At 40.1% G+C, this 25,897-nt stretch overlaps 1 protein-coding gene across 2 annotated transcripts; it reads right to left on the reverse strand.

The window, feature by feature from the left end:
* Positions 1 to 25,571, reverse strand: ATP7A (ATPase copper transporting alpha). 2 transcript variants are annotated; one of them, XM_051629920.1, is made up of 23 exons: positions 25,262 to 25,571; positions 20,835 to 20,971; positions 17,380 to 17,869; positions 16,203 to 16,937; positions 14,672 to 14,866; positions 13,726 to 13,889; positions 13,016 to 13,177; positions 12,345 to 12,421; positions 11,950 to 12,175; positions 11,310 to 11,543; positions 10,924 to 11,015; positions 10,388 to 10,515; positions 10,067 to 10,221; positions 9,632 to 9,766; positions 9,069 to 9,263; positions 8,676 to 8,858; positions 7,851 to 8,064; positions 7,040 to 7,186; positions 6,462 to 6,604; positions 5,935 to 6,138; positions 5,218 to 5,335; positions 4,599 to 4,701; positions 1 to 3,829 (listed from the first exon to the last, which is right to left on the reverse strand). In XM_051629920.1, exons 2-23 carry the CDS (start codon positions 20,940 to 20,942, stop codon positions 3,553 to 3,555), a joined length of 4,485 nt encoding a protein of 1,494 aa, XP_051485880.1. In that variant the 5' UTR covers positions 20,943 to 20,971; positions 25,262 to 25,571; the 3' UTR covers positions 1 to 3,552. The 2 variants fall into 2 exon arrangements, with proteins under 2 accessions (XP_051485880.1, XP_051485881.1); XM_051629921.1 differs by having other exon boundaries at positions 25,537 to 25,548.
* Between the last annotated feature and the right edge of the window lie 326 nt (positions 25,572 to 25,897).

Consider the following 25,897-nt stretch of genomic DNA (forward strand, 5'->3'; position numbering starts at 1 on the left):
TTTAATTAAAACACTTTTTGGATGTTACTTTATTATATAGCTTAAAATTGTCATTATATTGATGGTGGCACAGTCTTAAAAGAATAAGAAGTGTGAGACTACATGTTTCTAGATGTAAAGAAATGTAACAGCACTGAATTATCATTCCACAACAGCATTCATTTCTCCATTCTTCATATTGAAATGGAATAGAAAAAAATTATCTCAAGTTGTAAAACATTTTGTTGGAAGTTCTAAGCAAAAAAATAAACAGTTTTTAATAAATAAAAATGCTTGCTTCCATTGTGTTTTGTCAGCTTCACATTCTTTTTTCTATAAAACTTCAAGTGTCTACACTTTTAAAAGTTTATTGGCAAGATTCAAAGAGCAGTTTTAAAGCCTCAAGGATATGTACTTTGTTTTTAAATAGAGCATAGGTTTTATAAATAGCTAGTTACAGAAAACAATAAAATAGACAAGCTAGTAATACAATTTCATTTGTAACTATGTGTTTCCAAGTGATATTTTAAATTCCTGAATCCAAACCATCTCCAACAGGAGTAACATATTTACATATTAAAACATTATACATTTGGGAAAACATTTAGCTCCCGCATGATTTCACTTGCATTGTACATTCAAACTGAAAAATATTTTGGTTCTTCAACATTAAGCACCTTATAGAATATTTTAATCACAAGAGAAACATTCTGTAAGTCTGGGGGGTGGTGTTGGACAGACAACCAGTTTTCAAAGATCTGGACTCCAAGTTTCTTAATGAGCTGTACATTACTCAAACACACTGTGCACTAAATTCAAGTTCAAAAGGCCAGTCCAGACGGATTTTCCCAAAAGAGGAAAATTGGGCTGAAAGGGGCTTTTCAGCCAGCAAGTCCTGACCACTGCTCTTCCTGGCATCACTTCGTACCAGCCTCTTTCAGAAACACAAAACCAATTCCACCCACACCAGCTCCAACCAAAGCTGTCTCGGAACTCAACAGCTGTGACAGTTAAAAAGCTTCATCTCAATTCAAGCCTAGATTTATCACAACTACCTTATACCCCCTCATTCTCAGGCTAACACTGGTCTTTAGCTTAGTTATTTTCTCTCTTTAAGAGTTTGATCCTCTGACTGTACTCACAAGCTGCTAACCTCCTCACCCTCTCTCAGCCAGCATTTTACTGCTCCTTATTCCCCAGTAATCATCTCTGCACCTCAGGAAGTATCCTGGGTTTGAAAAGTAGCTTTGTTTTGCTGTAACTGATCAAATGCTGGGTTTCACAGAAAATATAAAGGCCTGGAAAAACACCTGTATTGGGAAAAAATTGGGGATAAAGCCAGCATCAACATTCAACCTACCATCTAGGCAATAAAAGGTCAAAGCCAAAGGACTCTAAAAATATATTAAAAAATAATTTAACAAATTCTTCATGCTGCTTTATCTACCTACCAGGAATTTACCCTAAAATACTGCTCTATTTCCTGCAGTAGGAGCAGGACACCTGTCACTTACATGTCATATATACCTTAACCATCACCTGCAGTAGCAAAACCCCCATCTGAAAAGATGCTAGGAGCTGCCACGTGTCTTCACTCCATGATTGAGACCCACCATCAGCACAATCCAGACAAAAAAGTAAATTACTTCCCTTTCATCTACAGAATCTTGTCAAGAACACCATTGAGAATGAGTGTGGATAAACAAGAACACAGAAATCTTTGGAAACAGTTTGCCTGGTCATGAAGCACTGAAATTCCATCATAATATGATCAAACAGTTTTTAGGTAACTATCTGCTATGCAAGAAACAGCTTTGTTGCTGAAAAAAGAACAACATCTTATGGAATGGCTTTGCAGTAATCTATCTCAGCATTTCTCAACACTACAATATATACATGTAGATAACAATAAAAAAAAATCTATATTTGTGTAGAGATATCAAGAACCTAAATCCCACAACAGAAGTATTTTGTTTCTTAAACTAGCAGTAGCAACAAATTTTGTTCTCCTCACTGCAATATAACAAGTATACTGATTAACTAACAACATATTCCATAGTAAAATTTTTCTGTTTCCACACACTGGTATTTTTCTGGTAGTTCTCAGATAAAATGCAAAAGCTATTAACTTTTTACATTTTACATACATGATCTACACACCCATATCAGACTTCAAGTTAAAAATCAGAACTCTACAGAGATCTCTTTATCATACTCCAAACTGAGTACTTCTACACATACAAACTGAAAATTACTTTTACACCCTGGAGTATATTTTGTAATGTAATCCAACATCATTGAACCTAGTAATTGCTTCAGATAGCTGTCTCAGCAGAGGATTGAAAGAACAAGTTTTATTAAGTAACAAACAGGTAGCTAGCTACTGGGTAATTTATTTCTCATTGAGAGTATTTTTAATATTAATGATTTAATGATCAAAACCTGCATTTTGGTATTTCAAGTTCAGTTAGAAATGTAGACTGTCTTAATTCACGAAGCCTGGATCCAAACATCCCAAGCAGATTTAGATCAATCTATGGAGTGGGTTCTGGAGCATTCCTGGTATCCAGACACTTCTCTTTACAAGCAACTGACAGTGCAGTGTCTGACACACAGTAAGTTATTTGATGGAGTGAGATAGCTACAAAGACCAATCTGTGAAGATTTTAAAGGCAGTCTGCTTGACACCAGTCCAAACTATTCAGGTTCATTTAAGGAGTGCTAGTAGACACTGGTAGTGAGCACTAACTACATTGCTGCCTTCCTAAAAGCTGAACATTTTGGCTAATAGCACATTATTCATACCTAATTCAGATGTTGCAGGAGTTTTTGGCTTCGGAGAGATTTGGAACAAGCAAACTTCCCAACCAATTCAATCTTTATTCTTAGTAGGAGTGTTCTGGGGCATGGATACAGTTAAAAGTGTCTATAATGTTAGAAAGCAAACCCAAAACCTCTGGGGTGTCTCTGCTTCACAGGAATCCAGATCACAGTGACATGACTCAAAGCTCAGTGTGGAAAGCTGGAACCAGGCATTTGTAAAAAGAAAAGGCATTTGATAGGAACCATTTCTGGTTGAAAAGGCTATGGAAACAAGAGGGGTCCTGGCAGTTGTGAAGTAAGGCACATCTATCTGCAAACACTGAACCTTCAGTATTTTGCAGACACAGTAATTTATAACATTTAACACAGTACTAAACTTGATTATGCATAAAACAGCCTGTTATAAGGCCGGGGAAATAAGATTCTGGTTCCTTGGTTTCCTTAATTGAATCTTGTCATTTTCCAAAAATAAATTAAAAAAAAATCTATACTGCAAGCTTCATGGAATGGTGGCAACACAGCCCTGTTAGCAAGCATTAACAGCCCCTGCACCACTTCTACTTGGTAAGACTAGGTTGGGAAAAAAAAAAAAAAATACAAAACCCTGAAGAGTCACTGCAAAAACTAGCTTTCTACATGAAAGAATAAATAGATCTGAAAAGACCTCCAGAAATGATCAATGAGTGCAGAGACCTCTAGGCAGCTGTTTTGGTTGTTTTTTCATTTTGCTTCAGGTTTTTCATAAGCCTTTCATAATGCTGTGTCATCATCTTCTCTAAAGTCTCCCACCAGAAGCGAATGTTTATCAGGTTCATTAAGAACTATGCTGTTCACTGAACGCTTGTCTGAAAAGAGAGAATTTATAGAGGCTCTACTGTAATTGATGATTTGATCCATTAAGCTCAGTTTGGGAGAATCTGTTCCAGTCTCATCAATTCCAATGTGGACACTGATTTCTGATGGGCTCTTGTGCCTCACTTGGCTGCGGGCTCGGAACTCGAGTTTCTCAGAACTCGGTTTCTGGTACCTAAGGAAGGAAAAAACAAAAGACAATATATCTCAGACTGAAGAGAAGCACACTAAAACATGGAAAGAAACTAGCCTACATGCTATGATCATGCACAAGACAGACATTTGTAATTTGATAGGTGATAAAGTGATGAAAGTTTCAGATTTTTCAAGGCTACTACATAACCAAAAGATAATTCCATGGTTTTTGGCAGGATGCAGAACAGGTGAAGCTGACACACACCACTCACTATTTAACTGCTTTGATGCTGCTGAGGATCTTGCTAAATGTACTGACAAAACATAAGTACTATTAGTGGGCCACTGTAGCTGTAATTTACCAATTCTTCTATGCTCCTTCTTCTGAAACCTCGTGTGTTAACTCAATAGCAAGACACCAGTCCCACAGTGCTGCACTACTTCTAACGGCGGAGTAGAGACAATGACACCATGTGTTTACAGCTGCATTCTCTCAGAAGCCAGCATGTCCTGACAAGATTTCTCACAAATATACAAAGCCCACTAAAGAATTTTCCATTCTGAACATGCTTCTGATTTGTACATTTACCTTCAGACTACAAACGACATTTTTAAACACTACTGTCTGAAGCACTTTGAACCACGTGACTCCTCAAGCAACAACAAAATCAACTGCTGCTAAACACAAACCTGCCTGAACTGCCCTTCACAGAGCTTTGAACTCTGTCATAGTCCCACACTTCTGCCACTCAGAGTGAAAGACCTGAGCTTTAAATTCAAATTAAAACAATGAAATTGTTCATACTCACATCTTCAACAGCAAAGAAGAAAGCACCACAGAAACAGAGGAGGCAGCCATTGCTGCAGATCCCATCCAGGGCTGCAAAACCAAACCAATGGGCAGGAAGACACCTAGAAAAAGAAAACCGCAATAAGCTCAGAGCAGGAACACCACCTTATTCATGTATTAACACATGTAATTCAATACAGACTGTCTAATTTTAGCTGTACTTCAAGAAGTTAATAAATAGGACTTTAGTGTGAAATGACAAATATTTAATACACAGGAATTTGTGTTCTATCTCAGCTAGAACCTACAAGTGAATACAGTTGATGTCTCACTTGCACAGTCTGAAACTCAGAGGTAGGCACATCTTCCTGCCTTGTAGTAAACTGCTTGTTCACAGGATCAGGCTCATTGAATAAACATTTTCTCATATTTTGATGTGCTGAGCATATCCATAATAGTCATAACATGGGAGAAGCACAGTTCACAAATTTACCACTGCAACATCCCCAGGCAGAGAACTCTGCACTTACTGACAGTCAGAAATATGGAAAGTGGATACTCTTCCCCACAACAGAAAGTCACCGCAATCTTCTGCTCACTGAGCACACTCTTACTACTGCAGGGAAACAGTCACATACCAGCAGCTATGGGAACTCCAATGAGATTATAAATTAGAGCAAAAACAAAGTTGATTCGGATCCTTTTCACAGTTTTCCTTGATAAATCTATACTTGCTACCACATCCATCAAGTCATCCTGCAAGATAATATATTTATTGAAAAAGTCAGAGAGAAAAGAAAAACCCATGTGTAGTGGCATCATACTCCTATTTCAAAGCTTACTACTGTACCCTGGATGTAACACACCACATGCAGTAAGTGTTCTGTAGGCTGCTCTAATTTGTCTGCAGAGAGCCCCTACAATCAGCAACAATCTTATTCCAGATGTCATCATAATCTGAATCATGCATAAAGCACCACACAGTACAGTTCTAGACACTGACCACAATTTCTGTCAAGGTGTTGTTGATATGTAGGATGAACTGACTATAACCTTGGAGGTATCGTGGTATGTTACAGAAATATAATTTGTTTGCCAAAGGTCCAGTTAGTTTTTCTTCCCTTGCCCACTCTCAAATTTTAACTACCCCAAAATTTCTAGTACCCAGAATTTGAGGAAGTTGCCTTCACAGGATAATTGCCACTACACCTAACAAACACAGTGAAGACAATCTCTTCTCTGCTCCAGTCCTCCTGGCTGACTAAGGTTGTACACCTCAGCAATGGTTTGAATCATTCAATACATCCCAGGCCTTCTAACCCCTCTTATTTTAATGAAGCATTCTTGTTTCTTACCTTAATTAGAACCACGTCAGCTGCCTCAATAGCTACATCAGTCCCTGTGCCAATAGCAATTCCCACATTGGCCATAGCAAGAGCTGGGGAGTCATTGATACCATCTCCAACCATGGCCACCCGTTTTCCTTCATCTTGTAACTGTTTCACTTTGGCTACTTTGTGGGAGGGTAGAACTTCTGCAAACACTTTCGTGATGCCAACCTAAAGAGAAAGTACAAAACTGTCTTGCAGCTTTTCTACCACCTATCAAAGCTTCTGCCTTTAATAACATGACAGGAAGGCTGAAACCCATGTCACCACTCATGAGCTAAAGACTAAATCCATCTCGTATGAAAATAGCTCTGAATTCAAAGTTGATGCTGTTTCCATTCAGAAAGGCTTCTTTATTCTGATTTTGTCTACATCACCATTTTTCACAATAGACCAGTTCCATGCCAGCCACAAGCAGTATCAACATGACACAGCACGTACATTCCTGTATGTAGGCTGTAGCTTCACACCCCAACACATGTACAGCCGCTCACCTGAGACGCAATAGATCTTGCTGTTTTGCTGTTGTCACCAGTCATTAGGACAACTTCTAATCCCATACTCTTCAAAGTGTAGACTGCCAGCTCAGCCTCTGGCTTCACAGTATCAGCAATAGCTATCAAGCCACAAAGCACTCCTGAAAAAACAGGAAGTGTTTGTAATAAAGATCTTTACTGTTTTAGAAAAAAACCCCCACAACTTTAGTTTTCCCCTAGGAAGGCCAATTACAGAAATGGTACTATTGACAGAAAAACCAGTAAGAACAGGCATCAGGGCAGCAATGTTTAAGGCAATACAGAGAACTGCACTGCCCATTAACAGAAACATCCCTTGTTTTCTCCTTCCTTCCCCTTTGCTCTCTTTGAAGTCTTTGCATTACTCTCCAACTCTCCTGCCAACTAAGGCAGACAGGAAGAGGTGATAACTCTCATATGGAAGTGGTACAAAACTAACTCTTTTCAACCCATTATTCTGCTTCAGGTAAAACCACTATGCTGTGACTACTTACTACTTTTTTTAAATAGTGACAAATCAACCTCTGAATTAAAAAAAAAGGGTGCAGTAAACTTACCATCAACAGCTGCTAGAACAGCTGTGCGACCTCTCTGCTCATGTTCCATCATGGCTTTATCAACTTCATTTTTAATAATGAGGCCATTCCTACTCATCCATTCCCGGTTCCCAATGAGAACAGAGTATTTTTGAGGAGTCACAGTAGCTATAGGAAGAAAATACAATCCTATCAGCACATGGAAAACCAGGAAGGTTCCCTCCAGCTAATCTTATCCAGGTTCTCCCAGTATACACTGAAATATCATGACAGAGAATCCAAACAAAGAAAAATAATATTTCTTTGTCCTTTCTGCCCTGCTCATCTTCTCATGTCTTCTTAACAAGACAGACACTAACATTTCTTCAGTAATGGGTAGTTACTACATCAGTGGACCAAGAATCACAGGTCAAGGGATAGTAAAGGACCAAATACCCTGCTCAGTGTTTTTAATTCGTGTGTAACAGCCCAATACAGTTGAAAGGTCTAACAACGAGCTGTTCTTGATTCAAAACTAGTCACTTGTGTAAAAATATAAAATTTTGGCTAGCAACTGGTAATTTGGAATGAAGCAAAGTAAAAACAGCGAGAGCTGAAAGATCATTCCTGTGTGATTTTCCAGCCCCATATGCAAGATGTAACTCCAAAATATATTTAATCAAAATGTCCTGAATGATGTGTGAGCATGAAATAAACTAATGATCAACTAGTTCACATGAGCCTTGATGCAAGCCAGGTTCTCCAGGGCAGAAAAAAGTGAATTGATTCTTAAGGATCCTAAAGACATAAAAGCAAAATTATCTATTTTATTCTATAAACCAAAGTTCCTTACTTGGTAGTTCAGCATCAATAATCAAGGCAGGCTCCACTGATTCATCTGTATTTTCCTCAATTCTCACAAGTGTCACATTTTTAACATTGTTTTCCTCAACCATTCTGTTTTTCTTGTAGAGCAATGCTTCAATATTCGTGACTTTACAACTAATACCACAGCCTGGAACTACCTGAAAATCTGTACATGTCCCAAGGGTTTCCGAGTCCAGCTCCTAAAGAAAAAGGATGCAAACTAACAAATTTTAAAATACACAAAAGCATGCTGCATTTACAAACCCCACAAAATAAAGTCCAGTCAAACTAACTCTTAACAAATGCAGAGAAATAATCAATCATGAAAACATAAGTTTTAGTATCCAGTGCATCTAATATTGTATTCAGTGATTTATGGGGCTCCACAATTTTCAGCTTCCCCAAATGAATACATCACTGTCTTTCTAAATAAAGCAAAACTACTCATACAAATTAAGTACTGCAAGAGAGGCTCTTCTGTAAGGCCCCTTCTTGGATCTACAAGAAAGCTGGGGAAGGACTTTTTATAAGGGCATGTAGGACAAGGGGTAATGGTGTTAAACTGGAAGAGGGGAGACGCAGGTTAGACATTAGTAAGAAATTCCTTAGTGTGCAGGTGGTGAGACACTGGAAGGTTACTCAGGGAGGTTGTGGCTGCCCCATCCCAAAAAGTGTTCAAGGCCAGGCTGGGTGGGGCTTGGAACAACCTGATTAGTGGGAGGTATCCCTGTCCATGGCAGGGGGCGTGAAACAAGATGATCTTTAAGGTCCCTTCCAACACAAACCCCTCTTTCCTGTATAAATAACTTACCCTTTTGCAGTATTTTGTTATTGCTACTCCAAGAGGATGCTCACTATTACTCTCTGCAGTTCCCACTATTGCCAGCATTTTATTATGTGGAAGCTGGTTGCCCTCCACTAGGAACTTCACCTGCATCACTTCTGGAGTTCCATGAGTAATAGTGCCTGTTTTGTCAAATACAACCACCTTCACCTGCAGCAAAACAGGAAGATTTCATTCAGTGAGCAGAGCTTTAATGTATATATTCCTCAGAAAACCAGCCAATTTAACCACACTTACTATGTCCTGATCACAGCTCACTAATAGGTACGGATTGAGATTCAATGATCTGCTGAGGCAGCAACCGGCAAAACACTGCTGCCAGCCTTTCAAGTCCTTGTAACAATAATCCTCATTTCTCACCTTATGTGCCATCTCCAATGGCTCTCCTCCCTTGATCAGTATCCCGTTCTGAGCTCCTACTCCAGTCCCAACCATCACAGCTGTGGGGGTGGCTAATCCCAGAGAACAGGGGCATGCAATGCACAGGACTGTGATGGAAGCTTGGAAAGCAAAGCGGATTATCACTTCAGCTGCAGAAATGCTCTTGTTGTAACCCTGGTGACAGAAGTGTACTTTATTAATAGAAGAAATAAATCAATGTACTCAATGACACACTGCCTTTAATATTAAAAAAAATTAAATTGGCAAATACCAAAGTGAAAGTATTCATATTAAAAAGTGAAGCACAGACAATTAACAGGAGTTGATTCATTACTGCAGATTCTCTTTAAGCATCAAAGTAGGAGTAATACAATGTAAACAATACATAATATAAAAAAATTATAACAATAATGTTCTAATATCTATAGTCAGCAACTGTCAGCAAAGATAATTCAGAAAGGGAACAATTGCAGTCTAATAGACTTATAGACAAACTACTTTTTAAATTTTTCAGAAGATGTGTTTAAAGGGGACTTACTTACCATAAAGTATTTTTCTACTATTTCAAAATCCACAAATCCAATTATAATCCAGGCAAAAAGGGTCACCACAGAGACAGCCACAATACAGGGAACAAAGTAGCCACTAAGTTTGTCTGCAAATTGCTGGATAGGAGCCTAGAAGGAGAAACTTGTCAGCTCCAGCAACATGATGGATTCTGTGCCTTCAGACATAGATACAACCACAACTTTTGTTTGCAGCACATATGGCACACCACACTTTACAACTACATATTTATTTAATAAGACAATGACACTTGTAACAGGAGATTTTATCAAAGTCCTTATTCAGCAAGATACCTCATTATGCAACTGCAGCTAAAATCTAAACAAACTTAACCACTCTTCAAATGATTCCGTATGCTTCTGTCTAAACAATAAGACAAAACCCAATGCTTAAACTTGACAATCCTCTACCTTTGAGGTCTGGGCCTCCTCCACAAGTTTAACAATCTGGGACAGAGTCGTGTCAGCTCCAACATGGGTTGCTGAAATCAGCAGCGACCCGTTCTGATTGATAGAGCCTGCAATGACGGTATTGCCAGGCTTTTTAGTCACAGGCATCGCTTCACCTGAGGAAGGGACAACAACAGACACCAGGGGGTCTTTTTCAGCAATATCATAATAGCTTCCAACTCCTAACACACAATAAGAAAAGATCAGGTTCAACTTCCCTTCCTCAGGTTTGTTTAATGAAAACAAAGCACATTTTCACACCTACAAAAAGCAAATGCTGACCTGTGATAAGAGATTCATCTACCATAGAGTGTCCTTCAATAACACGACCATCCACTGGGAATTTGCCTCCTGGCACCACTTTGACAACATCACCTCGTTGAACCAGTTCGACATCAACTTGCTCTTCACTAAAATGATGGATAGTGTTTTAAATAAGAGACAGTTAATCAAAGTTACCCAGGCAAAAGGAGCTGTCACTATACACAAAGCTAACCCCTTTGGTTGACAATAGTAATGTACACAAAAATTGTGAGCAGAAAGGCCATTTTAAAGAGCACTACTATTATTTTATCATAATTTTATTTTCTTTCCAATAGAGAAAATTCACTCATTTTCTTATGATAGCAAAAATGAGGAAGATTAAAAAAAAACCCAAATCAAGAGCAGTGTTAATGTTTCTGTATTTTAACATTTATATCTAAGATTTAAATCTGAAGTTATTTGTTTCATAGTTCTATAGAATGGTAATATTTGTCTGCAAATTAAGCACATTAAAAACAAAGGAACAACAAAAAGCAAATGACAAAGCAAGATACCTTAAAAGAATGTTACCAGGGCCCAAGGTAACAATAGTAGCTTCAGTAGCTTGTAATGAAATTAGTCTTGCCAGAGCTTCTGATGTTTTACCCTAGAATAATAATTTTCATGTTTTTCTGACTATGCTATTGAAAAAAATTGCTGGGTAAATGACAACTTCAGATGTTGCAATTTACCCTATTAAGAAAATACTTCCTGCAAACAGACTTACATTAAGTCATTTCACATTTTTATTAGTTCAGTTAATGAAGATGATTTTACAACAAAGGTTAAAAGAACCTAAGACAGCTTTATTTGCTTTGTTTTTTTAAAGGTACATAACATTCTGAAATGATTCTTACATGTCCTGCAGCTTATAGATACCATGAGCTTTTATTTTCCTTACCTTTGCAACATGCTCTAGCCACCGGCCCAGGGAGATGAACACAAACAGCATAGGAGGTGTGTCAAAGAACGTGACGGGGTTTACTTTTGCTTTCTCAGCCATTGCAACTAGAAGAATAACAAATGAGTAGACGAAGGCAATGGAGGTTGCCAGAACAATGAGCACGTCCATATTTGCAGTTTTATGCTTCACTGCTTTGTATGCCTGGATATAGAAGTGCCAGCCTCCAAATATCTGTGAGAAGAGCATCAGTTGTATTTTATGCACACATTCCTAGAACAGAGCAGCAGCATTTCCTCTAGAGAAAGACACCCATGTTTTATTTGCATTATTTGCCTCCTTCATCTCTTTCTGAAGAAAGGCCCTGCTCTAACCAAAGGCTATGATCTCTAGCACAGGGTTCTCAGGTCTTCTCACCTCCCTGCAGCCCCACCAGCCTGTCCCTGTGCCCACCAGCACTGCCACCCTGGCTGCCCCAGATGCTGCCTGGATCCACAGCACCTCGACACAGAAGCAGCACACAACCTCAAGAGCATTTCAAATCAGCCTAATTAGTCACTTTTCAAATAAAATTTCTTCATTGCCTTCCATTCTGAATATTTAAGCCCCACAAACTAGGAGTTGTCATATTCCCACTTACCTGTACAGGGACGCAGAGTAAAAATGACAGAAAATTCATAACAGACAATCCTGGTAGGAGCTGGTATTCCAGGACCATAGAGGAGTGAAGGGCCTCCATTTCCTCACTGCTCATGTTGTGATGTGCATGAGCATCTGAGAGCTGACTGTCCATAACCATCATGTAAATCATCAGCCCCATGACAGGAATACAGAAAACGAGACTCACAACAAAAGACCTTTTCCACCTCAGATATAAGAAAAAAGAAAAGTAATTTGTTTTGCAGACAAGTACTGGATAACATTTTAGCTAGCAAGCTTGCACAGTCACACAGATAAGTTAATAACTTTACTGTTGATTAAAAAAAGAAGACTCAAAGATGTATATAGAATTTAAATACGTTCAGGAATACTTACTGCCTTATTTCCTGTTTGTGATCTAGATGACTAGCAGATCTATCTTTTTTGACCAATGAAGTAGTGAAACCTAAATCCTAAGGAAAAAAGTGTAATAACAACAAAAGAGGAGTCAGTTTTTAAAGACATTTTATACATTTATTGCCAGATTATTGATGGTGCCAGTCTTACATTTCATTTTACTTTATTAACATTTCTGATATGATTGTTAGTATTTTTTAGTTACCCTGCAAAGACAGAAAAGCAATCTTATGTGGAAATCAACATTTCTAGAGTATTAAAATGCTATTCTAAAATTTAGCTTTCCAAAATGGCTATTCATGAAGCACAGGATAAGATAAATTGAGGGAGAAGGTCAAGAAATTTATTTCACCTCTGTTACTACAGAACTCATGGATGTGCTTTATTTTTCTGCAAACCTATAGCTGACATCTTCAACTATACCACATCCTGGCTTTCCTAGTATTTCTGTTTAAAAACTTAGGCAAAGTCACAATAGAGCATTGCTTCTGAGCCATAACACACACTATCTGCAGAAACCTGTGCTATGAAGATGGCAGATGGGAGAGATTTTTTTTCCTTTAATAACCTTCTATTTCCTTCTGGTTCTGGGGTAACTCTTCATAGGACACTGGGTATTTTAAAAGACTGGGTGCCATCATGAAACTTACCTTTATCACTTGTATAACATCTCGAGGACCTATAACCTCAGGATCATATTTAATGTGTGCTTTGTTGGTTGCAAGAGCTACAGAGCAGTACAAGACACCATTAGTCTTCATGAGGGTGGATTCTATTTTGTGTACACAAGAAGCACATGTCATTCCTCTCACCTGCAAAATAAAGGTTCCTTCCTGTTATCAGAAACTCAGGATACTCAGTAAGTGCATCTCAAAAAGAAGGAAAAGTGCTTATGACTATCCTGAACTACTTACTGCATCTTTCTGGGGTTTGAGGCAGTGAGGTGGAGCTCTCTAGTTAAGGATGAGAGCACTATAGAGGAAGAATAGCATAGAGACAAGGTTATTAAGGTCTGCTAAAGCTCTGCTGGCTCTTTGAGCTCAGAGGTGGGGTACTGGGCTACACTGAGCTAGACTCAGCTACAAAAAAACCAACAACAAACAAAAGAAATTTCTGCAATAGGCAGAGTAAGTAAAAAAACACTGGATTATGTCTCCAACTTCAGTGCAGTAGTGAGCCAGCACAGTTTGCAGGACAAGATACAGTTTGTGATAAACACCTGATGTACTCTTATACTTTAGTTTTTGTAAATTTAGCTCTGTTACTTGATTAACACTTTAGGATGCAGATGCTAAGACAAGCACATCCAATATACAAAAGTAATAAAGATGGGGGTGGTTCATTTTAATTACTAGCTTACAACAAGTTCCAGAATTCCATCTCCTTCACCACAATTTTCCATCACGGTAGCTCCAAATCCCAGCTCCCGAATGAGCTCTGCAATAGCTGAAGGGTGAATGACAGCAGGATTATACCTCACTTCTGCCTTTCCTGCCATTAGGGCAACCAGTATCGAATGTATTCCTAGGAAACAAAACGTGTCAATGGCAGATGAAGAAAAACCACTGCATTTATAGTAACAGGATGGCACAAGAGCAATTTACTGAAACTGAGTAAGCTACCACATTGCAGGTACATGTCAAGAAAAACATGATTTTTGGAAGAGACATCAACAATGCAACAAAAGCACCTAAGGACAGGTGTGACAGATCAAAGTGCTACTCCACAAGAGTTGCATAGTTTTAGCAGTCTAATTACAAACATTCAAGCTATGCTATATTTTTTACTTAGAAGTTCTTCTAAAATACAAGCTTCCTTATTTTTCTGATCTGCATTTGCCACTTCCAAAAGCTGTTTCCTCAAGAGAGGACACGTATGGGAAAGAGCAGATCTAAAAACATGCAACATGTAAACTAAGTTTAAAGGACTTGGAATAATCCATTTTCCAGGATGGAAAAATTAAATTCCAGATTAACTTGGAACACATTCATCTTCACTATGATAATTAAAGACAGTCTACACTACTGATTCTCTGTTACATCACAGTTATGCAACTATTTACTCCTGCAAATACAATCCTCACACTGACAGAAGACAGACAGTTGTCCTGTGTGCCCACAGAGCAGCAGGAACAACATTGTTCTCATCCTAGGAACCAAGTGAGCAGACTCTTCTCTCCCATGTGACACACCTGCAGTGGTAGTTCTCTTGACAACCCACCCATTAAAAATGCTGTACAAAAGCTAAATGGATTCTCTAAAAGAAATGCTTAGTCATTTAACAGGTTACACTGACATATATCTTACCATCTTCTCTTCTCAAATTTCTCTCAATGTTGGCTACACATGATGCACAAGTCATCCCTGTGACTTGGACGTAGCACTTTGATATAGTCTTTGTCTCTCGTCTAGCAAGGTGGGTTGGTGACACTTTGGAGGGAGGCTCGTTTTTGTGAGATTCCAGCTGCCCTTCTGGTGAGGGCTGAGCTAGTTTTGCCTTTGCTGAAAAGGAGATTGCAATTCATGACATTACAAACAGCCACTGCAGTCAGGTATGAGCTGGTACCAGCCAGAAATACATTGTGCTGTGAATTTAGACCAAAAAATGTTAATTGTACATGCCTTGTCAATCAGATTAATCCATCTGTCAATTAAGGCAAAAGAAAACAAGACAAGTGTTGGGCCACTGATTAATTTACTGTTTTTCCTTTTATCTTTCCTCCTTGTATTGGCCTGTTCTGTTGCACATCCTTTGTCCTCTTCTGTAGGTTGTAAGCTAAACCTCTGCACCTCAACTTTGAAATTCTATTTCTCAAAATTTAATCTTACTGAATCAAGAAACAGAGCTTCCCTGTCCCTTCAAGAAGCCTCACCTGCTACTAATATTCACTTGTACTCTCATACTAAGTCTTCTGCATTCTGCTATCTGGCCATCTGTTCCCAGTGTGCAATGGCTTTCACTGTACTGGTCCTCACAGTAAGCATCCGTCCTGGTTTTGGCTGGGACAGGGCTAATTTTCTTCATAGCAGCTCATATGGTGCTATCTTTTGGACCCGTGACCAAACCTTGTTGGGAACACACAGATGCTTTAGGTATTGCTGAGCAGTGCTCACACAGCAGCAGCCTTTCCAGCTCAGGCTGCCCCACCAGCGAGGAGACTGGGGGTGCACAAGATGCTGGGAGGGGACACAGCCAGGACCAAGGGGATATCCCCAGATCGTACGACCTCATGCCCAGCAACAGTTGAGGGAAGGAGGAGAAACAGGGGATGTTTGGAATCATGGCATTTATCTTCCCAAGTAACAGTTGTGCCTGATGAACATTGCTTTCCCGCAGGCAGCTGAACATGTGCCTGGGTGGTGCTCAGCTACCTACCAGGGTTGTCTCAGAACAGCATCATCTTAATTTCCTCAATGATGTCCACTCTTCAGATTGTTGTCACACCTCAGCCTGGTTAAATATCCCTCCACTAGTTACTCCACAGTAGCCAAGTCTGATAATTCACTAATAAAGCAACTTCAGCACTGCAATCCATAATACTCCTCACAGCTAGCAAAGCTCTAATTCTGTATTCTTGCCAAGAATATTATACAAGTAGCAACTTGAAGCACTACTTGAACATCAGTATTTGCCTGACAGATTTACATTTCCAGGTATCTCATTTTTAATTAATCTGAATTATTAAAGCAAGTGCACGTATATTTAATTATCTCATTGACAAAAGATATAAAGCTTCTCTTGGCAAGTACAAGTTACCTGATAAATTTCCTCCTGGGTGGTACCAAACAGTAAACAGAACTGCACAATCCTTTTGAATTTAAAAGATTTAATACATACCTGATAAGGATGCATCAAATCCCATCTCCTCTATCGAGGCTCTCAGGTCTTCTGGGCTTGTCTGCAGAGGGTCATACTCTATAGTCCCGTTACGATTTGCAAGAGACACACAAATAGACCTGACACCTGCTTTTTGGGACATGACTCCCTCGATGGACTGCACGCAAGAGTTGCAAGTCATTCCCTCAATGTTGATCACAGCAACTTGAGTAAGTGGCTGGCCAGCATCCTTCAGAGGTGGCTGAGGAGACTTCAGTGGAGAAGTCAGCGTGGGGAAAAGTGCTACGTTTTCATGTTCGTCAGGAAGGCTGACTTTAAATGTCTCTGGAGACACTGCCTCGATGGCTTTTCTCAGTACATCTATGCTAATTAAGTTTGGGTTATAGTTTATAACAGCAGATTTCTTCTCTAAGGAAACAACTATGCTTGTTACTGATGGGAGTGCTGATATGGTGCTCTGAATATTGAGGACACATGACCTGCAATGCATGCCATCGATTCTGAAGACAACTGTCTTTGTGTCATTCATGTTGCAGTTTTCTTTCAGTGCTGTCTCAGAGCCTTTGGTCTGAGTATTCCTCAACCTTTCCAGGTCAATAGCACTGAGCTTGAGGGGTCTAGGTTGCTTTCTGAAGGATGCTGTGAAACCTGCTGCTTCAATTTGGTGTTTTATTTCTTCTGCTGTAATTAGATGAGGCTGGTAGACAACAACAGCTTCCTGATTGTCCAGAGACACTGAAAATTAACCAATAAAAGTAAGTGTGCATTATTGCCCTAAACATAATGAGCACGTTCCCCTAAGAGCAACAGATCTTGCCAAAGCTTTCAAAAAATGCTTTAAATGCTCAGAAATGTAACTGCAATCAAAAGGAGATTTAATTGATTTGGTAAATATAAAACAAATCACTTCCTCAAGAATTTGTACTACAACAACTTTCATTTCTTCTTTTGCTCAATTTTTTGCTCTGAATACTGTCACGGGTAACAGCAACAACCACAAATTCACTTATTCAACCTCACCCTTTCTTCACTTCTAATCCAAACTAAACATATAACCTGGCACCACAAAGTAACTGTCACACTAAGCTATCTAATCTAAACCAAAGATATCTCCACAATGCAATCAGAGAACAGCATGGTTAACTTCAATTTACATAAACATACACTTGGGTTTTACCTTTAATCCGCTGAACTCCCTGCAATTTGCCAATCTTCCCCTCGATGGTGCTGGTGCAGGAATGACAAGTCATCCCCTCTACCTTCAGGCGCAGCACAACACTACTTGCTTGAGACCAGCTGGGATCTTCAGAAGCTCCAGGCATTATCTCTGGTGCAGAGATATTTAAATCTACTCCTGGGACCATCTGAATAATCTGCTTGCCATTTGTAATGGCAGAAATGAAAGTCACCACTGCAGTCTTTTGATCAGAAGACAATTTAACATCCATGATACCTCTGTTCTTTAGTAGTGTGCTACAAATCTGTTTAGATGTTAGAGCTGACTGAGTAGGGATTGTAAGAAAAATAGTGTCAGGTAAAACAGGTTGTGGGTTTGAATCAGCTAATGTAGCATCAAACCCCATGTCATATATTGCTTCCTGCAGCGCTGTCGGCGTCTGCAGCTTTGAGTCATAAATGACGACTGCCTTCTTCTCCTCTAGAGATACCTTGCAAGGGAAAAAAAAAACAGAACAATTTACCAAACTGCAATACTAAGAGATAAGAACTAATACCCTGCAGATGACTAGAAATAGCTTGCATATCTTAGCAATACTTGTCCAGTGTCATTTTATACATCACTACTCGCCTTGAAGAGTAAAGCCACATCAATAGCCACTATCAAGTAACTTCTGCTCATCTGTGCAACACAGCTAGAAGCAACATTTCTCCCCCACCAGTTTCAGAAGCCTTTATAAGTCTGTCTGCCCACTTATGACATCCAGACAGCATCAAAACACTAATGAACCTTCCAGAGCCAAACCAGTTTGAATTATGATGACTAACCCAATTCAGTCCCAAAACCAAAACAGCCCCAACAAAAAATTCTAATCACATGTACAATTCTGCAGTTAGTAGTAATTACCCTTAGGCTACAGAAATGAAAGAAAACACTCTTTGAAAGAACCCAGAGATTTATTTTTTTTTTAAGAAGTAATGAAAGAAGTCCAGTATTTCTAGGCATCTTGGGCACAGGCTGTGAGCAATAAAGCACATCAGACTTCACAGAACAAAAATCAGTTTCAGAATTTGAGAGATGATGAACATTAAAGAAGCTGATTTTCCTCTGTCTGTACATTTTGGTGATCCAGAGACGTCCTGATTTGGTACTAACCTTTCACATCTGATGGTACAAACATCCTCAATCTAATTTGTTCCCAGCTGATGACACATCAAACACAATTATTGCAGTTTCCAAAAGGGAAAGCCAATTCCTGCCAGAGGCCTAACACATTATCATTAAATTCTATCTTTCCTCTGGGCAAAGGTACAACCAAAACACCAGTCACAATTAAATTAGAACAGTTAAATCATTTTAAGAACCGCCTTTCTTCATTTCTGTCCCAATTACAGGCCTTAGCAGAATTAGCAACATGGACATTTATTGGTTTACTTGCAGTTAGAGGCAAAATAACTTAAATGCAGCTCTGTCTGTATTAGCTATCTAACATTCATCTCCCTTGCTGGCCTAATTCATAATCACTAAACAAACCCATTTTACTGTTTGCAGCTTTTTGAAGCAAATGATCTGGTTAAATTGGAAATTCTGACGTTGTACTGAGCATAATTACTAAATATGACCTCTTAGAAGTTTCTTATAGGCCTGTTATATTCAGACTAAGTTTGTAAAGTATTTTCTTGCCAAGAGTAGCTTTAGAAATAATATTCAGTTTTGGAATAAGGTATTTACCTTAAAATCTAATTACAACACTCTTAATTCTGCCCTTTTAAAAACCTGCTTCATTAAATATGTAAATGACAATATGTGATGCACATTGTCTTCAAACAAGTTAAAGTATGAATTTCTCCTCCTCTCAAGTAATCTGTATGTTTTCAGAAATTAGTTGAAACAATAGAGATGCAAAATTGACAAGATAAAGCCTTTTGCTAAAAATGACAGAGAAAGAAAGGATTATCTGAGCTCATTATTCCCCAGAGTGCTTTTAGCCTTTGTTTGACTTCATGCTTGCAGATGCCCAGTGATTTCTGTGACCATACTGTGCCACACCTGCTAACAGCAGTTTCCCTATTTCTAAAACACCATACTCTGATTCAAGGTTCTGGTGTCATGAGCTCAGCCTTGTATCACATTAAAGCTCCATCAAAGTTGAAGGAAGAAGAAAGATGACATGCCTGGTAAATATTGCTGCTGTTCACCAAAATTTCTGTGTGTGTATATTAGTATCTACTTCAGGCAAAGGAAACAGTACCAAGTAGTGCATCCTCGGTACAGAATGGTGCACCACATTGAGTCCTTAACTATCTGCTAGAGGTAACCACCATATGCCCCCCACATTAAGCCAGAAGACCCTATTCTGGGAAGGAAAATGTTCACCTAAGACATATCCATTAAAACTGAAACTATCTTGGAAATGAAGGTATTATTTTCTTTAGAGTAAATTAAACCACTACAGAATGTTCCAGTATTACTTCAGAACCTAGATACTACACAATTAAGCTTTGCAGTTTTCTGTTGCTGCTCTTGTTTAGCACTGTTCTTCTAGCACAAATTAATTAATAAAACTAATAGGAATCTCCCAGCTTTTTAATTGTTTCCATTATTAAAACTGTTGTAAAATGATGCATTGTGTAGGAATCATCAGCTCACCATGGAATATTCTACAGTCAAATACTTTTCCCACAACAGAAAAAATACTAACAAAATACTGGTATCTCCTCTGATCTAAGAAAAAAATAAGATAAAAATGAAGTCAGACCAAGGAAGTCTGGCTTAAGGGCAAACCAAGTAGCTCTGTTAACCGTTCAAGACTGAAGTTCTGTTGCTCCTTCTCTCAATTCCTCATGGGCAGTTCAAATGAAAGGAAACTTCCAACGCTTGAAAGAGCTCACAAGACTTTCCTTTGTCACCAGGATTACCTGCTACTCTTATTGCATGAACCACAACAAAACAGCTTTATTGTTTGTGGTGGGTCAACTACCACCTGATTATCTAGATAAGTCAAGTGACAAATGAACCTGTACAGTGACCTCTGAAAGAAAAGGCCTGGAGGCTTGAGAGCAAATCCAGACGTTTACACAGTGTAAGGGACCAGGGCAGCTTGGTTTTTTTTTCACCCGTGTAAGTGCGAGGGCTTTTGCTTTATCTTACTTAAACATTTCCTGGTTTTGCCTTCTTTTTGTTTTTACTTTTTTCCTCAGTAATTCACAATACTGAATTAATAGCAAACTAGACAATTACTTAAGACTAACAGGTAATGGCTTAGCTCTCACTGCAGCGAAGTTAGCACTTGCTTTTCTCTTACACCAGAAACACACCAATGCCTTTCCAACATCAACTTCCCACAAAACATACAGAATATACCCTTCCCACGTATTTTTCTCCCGTGGTGCATACTTTATGGTGGTTTCTCATACTAAAAAAGCTTTGTAAGAAACAGTGATGGTGTTACTTACCTTAATGTTATGGATACCATTCATCTTCCCAATATGCTCTTCAATGGTTTGAACACAAGAATTGCATGTCATCCCCTCCACACTGATGACTATGGATTTTGCCTCCATTGTGAAATTCTACTCAAGTCTTCTCATTGCTGTTGGTGAAAAACAATTCAGACATTTGTTCTCAAATAATGTCACAGAGATAGAAATCAAAACAGGGATCTACCAGATGATGTATTTGGCCACATGTAATTCATAATAGATGCCGAATTTTGAGGAAAGCTGGACAGGAAGAAGAACTTGGGGTACTTATTTCTACGAATTTTCGAAAAGGGAAAGTGTTCAGACATTTGCTATTTGATTTGTGTAACAATCAAGATAGTTTAATTGCACCCAGGAAGCTGTGATTCATTGGTGTGAGAAGAAACTAGGGAGAAGCAGGCGAGAAGAGACCTCAGCTCTCGCAACTCTAGAACCAGGGTATGACAGAGGCACAGGTGACAATCATGTTCTTCCACATCTGTCTCTCATTATCACCCTAAGCTAGCAAAAACAAGGGATACTGAAATCAGCCCTATTAAGCAAATTACGCTTTTCCGTATTTCACTCAGAAAAGTCTAATTTATTGTATTTGTAAAAACAACATTACACTTATCTACCATTATTATAGCTTGTTACGGACAAAATATTTCTTTTGTTTTCTGAGTTTGTTTCCTTGCCCTTCTGCTGTTCATTTCACATATAATCACTTCCACCCTTTTGTACACAGCCTCATGTCTTCCTACTTAAAAGTACCATTGTGTAGAGAAACAGGGATTACTAAAGCTATTCTGCCCTAGTGGCCTAATTAAATAAATAAAGCTCGTAAAGTGACTTTGAAGATGATTGATGATATTTACACAAGTGGAAGAAAATGCCCTGCAGAAATTCAGGACCACTTATGTTGGAATCTTATAATGTCAATAGAATGTCCTCCTTATGTTTCAAGCAAATGCTTCATACAGCCACAATCTTCCTTTAAAACAAAACATATCCTTTGCTATTTGTGTTTGGATTTAAATAAGAAACCAAAAGCATTCAAACTTCAAACATTCCACTGCCCCAAGGGTTTTTTGTTGAGTTAGTGAAGTTTGTTGGTTTTCTTTTGTTCCATTTTGTTTTTTTTTTAAGATTTATCTCCTAGGACTGATCAGGGCCCCATGGCATTAGGAACTGTATAAACATAGCAGAGAAAATACTTTCCCGGAAAACACTGTAACACAAACATGCAAAAAGTATAAGGGCATATGAGGAAAATGAGTTTTTATATATTTTGCCTTTCAAGGTCCCAAAAAAGTACTAGGACTGCATCCATAACTTCTATCACAGAATTTATCTATCAGATCAAACTGTCTTGTTTGTTCTCTAATTTTTGATCAATCAACACAAGTGGATCTATCTGACATGTGCACCATTAACAGCTCTCTCTGTTGGTGGGGAAGACAACAAACAAGGATTTTTGTTTTGTTGCAAGTTGCTAACAGTTTCCATACCATTAAGATGTGATCAAATCTAAAGACAACAAGCAAGCCTTTTGTAAGCCTCGCTGCCTCCTCACATCAGTTACATTATATTACTGACACTGAACTGAGGAACAGCACATTCACAGTCTCAGCTTTCTGTACAGCCTTACTAAGATTTCTGAAGACCAAAAGGTTTCAATTCAGCTCCTGCTGTTTCGGAATATTATCTAAAGCAGTTTCAGCTTAACAAAAGCTTTCTCTTTGAACAAACTCCATAAAAGCTTTTTGTAGTCTCTACTACACTATTTACTCCTAATACCTTTAGGAACTCCCAACTTCTATTCTCTTTCACTGCTTCCACCTGTCTTTTGCAGTTCACAAGGCAGCAACACTTCCTTGTTTGTACACCAAACACAGTAGGATACGTGTGGAGCAACCCTCAGTGACCAAACAGGAGGAGCACAAAGAATAATAAAACAAAAAGGATATTTGGGAATAAGCATAAGCCCTTGTATGCTTTTTCAGGTACAATTTCAGGCAGGATTGCCTGTGCACAAGTGAAAATCCAAACATTTCATTTTCTTGAAGAAAATCAACTAGCATTTCTATTAAGTGAATGAAGCAACACAATGAGAACTGATTTCTATGTTCAACAGCAATTTCTTCCTACAGAAAGAAAAACAAAACTGTGATCAAGCACAAAGTGACTGAGAAACTAAGCTTCACCTCCCCAAACAATTCTTTTAAATGTGCTACCAGCAGTCTTTGCAAGTAAAATGTCTGAAGCAAGGTAAGGTTAATTGTCAAAGGTAAGTAATTCACAATCTCACACTATCAAAATAAAAAAAAAAAAGAAAAAAAATATGATCAATGCAAAGAGGAAGTTACAACACTGGTAGAAATGCAGATTCTTATCCCTTATCCCACAAAAAACCACTTTATTGCCTCTAGTATCTGAGCTAATCCAGGCATCCCAGTGTCACAAAGCACTGAGTACCTCTAGCTCTGTGCCTGCTCCAGGATCAGCAAGGACACATAACTGAAAAGCACACAACGTTTCTGGGTAAGAGAACAACTTCAGTTTTCACCAAAGTTTTCTGTGTATAATGATCCTGAATTTATAGCCACTGAAACTAGAAGAGGCCCGAGCCAGGCAAAATTCACACAAATGTCAGAAGCAGAATCTGTGAGATTTAACTACAGCATTTGGACTTAATTTAATTTCTAAATGGCCGAGTCCTGTTTTGTATCTGGCTTTATTTACAGCAGCAGAAAGACAAATTACTAATTACATTAAATGGAAAAAGGCACCTGTCCCTAAAAGTCTGGAAAGGCCTATGAGAAAGAGCAAAGGCATGAACAGAAAAAAGCTGTATCATCTCATCCTCAGGCTTAACAAAAGTGCTGGAGAATTGGTTACAGGAGATCTGGTCCAATAAGGAATAACAAGGACTTATCACATTCACTGGCAAACAGATACATTTGAAAGTATGACTAGATAGATGAGGGAGAGACTGCACTCTCTGAGGGAGAAACTGCACATCTATAACAAATGTCTGTCTCAGACAACTACGTGACACTCTAAAAAGGCTGTAATTCATGTTGCTCAAGACTTTTAACAAGTCTTGCTTGGTCAGCGGACTATGGAAATTGCTCTCAGGGACCTTCTTTCTGTACAAGCTGGCTGAAAAAAAAGTACACATTGAAAACATTGTTTCATTTCTAACGGGAGTTTTATAATCCTTGAGACAAATTCTTGGCAAATCTTTTTACTTGTTCACGTCCTTTCACTACCTCTTCAAGTCAGGTTTTTGGAGAACCTGAAAGCTGTCTTGGAAGAATCATATCCAATAGTAGGAGCAGGCTATAACTGATAAATCCTTGTTATGTGAGCATAGCCAGGCCAACTGGGGCTCCTCATATTTGAGCTTAGTCTCAAAATACAATTCAGAGCAATGCAGAATGCATTATACAAGTGAAAAATAAGAATAAAGAAACAGTAAATGACATGTAATGCTAGCTTTTGCCTTCCCAGTTCACCACCTGGGAAAGAAAAAAGTTTCAGGTCTTTCATCTACAACAAAATGCACTATAATTAGCAATTTCACAAAGTGCACTGTAATACACACAGCTAACTTCCATACTATCAAACTGAAAGTAAATATTTCTCAGTCTATTTACATTCGCAAATATGATTCAGCAAGTATTTAAGTGCAGAAATGTCATCTTTGGTGACTGCAAAAAAGAATTTAAGGAACTTTATACCAACAATAATTGTGTGCAATCTGCAGTACACAGATACAGAAAGGCAACAGTTACTCTGGGTTTGCTCCTGCTCATCTTCATGAGATTTTACCCCAACGCACTGTAAACACCTATCTGCCCTTTTCCATAACGTTTATGCTGTGTTTTTAATGAAAACATTGGAAAAACGCACCATCAGAAAGCAAAAGGCTAAGAAAGACGTTTCGGACGTCTGGGTGAAGCTGCTTAAATTTCAGAAAAAGGGCCTCGGAGAAGAGGCTGGGTGGGACTGAGGACAAGTCTCTCCGCAGACGGCCAGGGGTGGAAGAGCTGCTTTTCAAGCCCATCGGCGCACGCACTTACTGTACAACTGAGGAGCAAGGAGACCCCCGGGGCGGATGCCCCCGATGAGCACAGCCTGCCCTGCTTCCCTGCGGTCCCCTCCTTGCCACCTCCCAGCCCGCCGGCCTCGGCTGCACCCCGAGCAGCACCGACCCTGGGCTGCCTGCCCAGCGCTGGGGGAAACACGCCGGCAGGAGCTGGCAAAGGGCGCGGCGGCTCCAGAGCCGCGTTGCGGCTGCAGAGCCCTCCCGAGCACAACCCGTGTCCGAAACGCCCCGTCACGCCCGGACCCCCCCGCCGCTCGCACCCCCAGACGCCCCACGAACGCCCCGCGCTGCCCGGGGGGCACCTCACCGCGCTGCCGCTCCCCGCGCAGCCACAGACCCCGGCCGCGGAACGCCCGGGACCCGAGGCCGAGCCGCAGCTGCCGGTGTCGGTGCGGGGCCGCGGAGGGACACGTAGCGCAGCCCGCACGGCCGCCTCCAGACCTGCCGCGGGAAGCGCCGGCGCAGCTCCCTGCCTTGCCTCGGCCTCCTCTGCCCCACAGCCCCAGGCGGGCCGCCCACCGCAACGGGGCGGGATCGCGGCGGGGAGAGCGGGGCAGGAGCAGCCGTCCCGGCCGCAATTACCGGAGCGGCGGGGCCGAGCGGAGCCGCCTCCCCGCCCCCCCGGGCACTTTGCCCCGCCGGGCGCGCAGTCACGTGACCCGGCGCGCATGTCCCCCCGCCCACGTGACCCGGGCGGGCGGTGGCCCCGCCCCTCGGGCCCCGGGAGCCGCTTCCCGGGAATTCCGGCGGCGGGAAGGGGCGGGGCTCTCCCCTCCCGGGAAGCGGCTCTGGCTGCAGCACCGGCGTGCTTCACAGCTCCCGGAGGGAAACGGCTCGTGGGCAGCGTGATTCACGACTTAAAAATACTGCCGAGGCACCTCAGCAGAAAACACAAACTTTGTCGCTAGACGCGTGTAAGTCAGCGGTGGGGATGAGCTGTGCA

The sequence above is a fragment of the Apus apus genome, chromosome 12 (assembly GCF_020740795.1).
Source record: "Apus apus isolate bApuApu2 chromosome 12, bApuApu2.pri.cur, whole genome shotgun sequence".
Lineage (NCBI taxonomy): Eukaryota > Metazoa > Chordata > Aves > Apodiformes > Apodidae > Apus > Apus apus.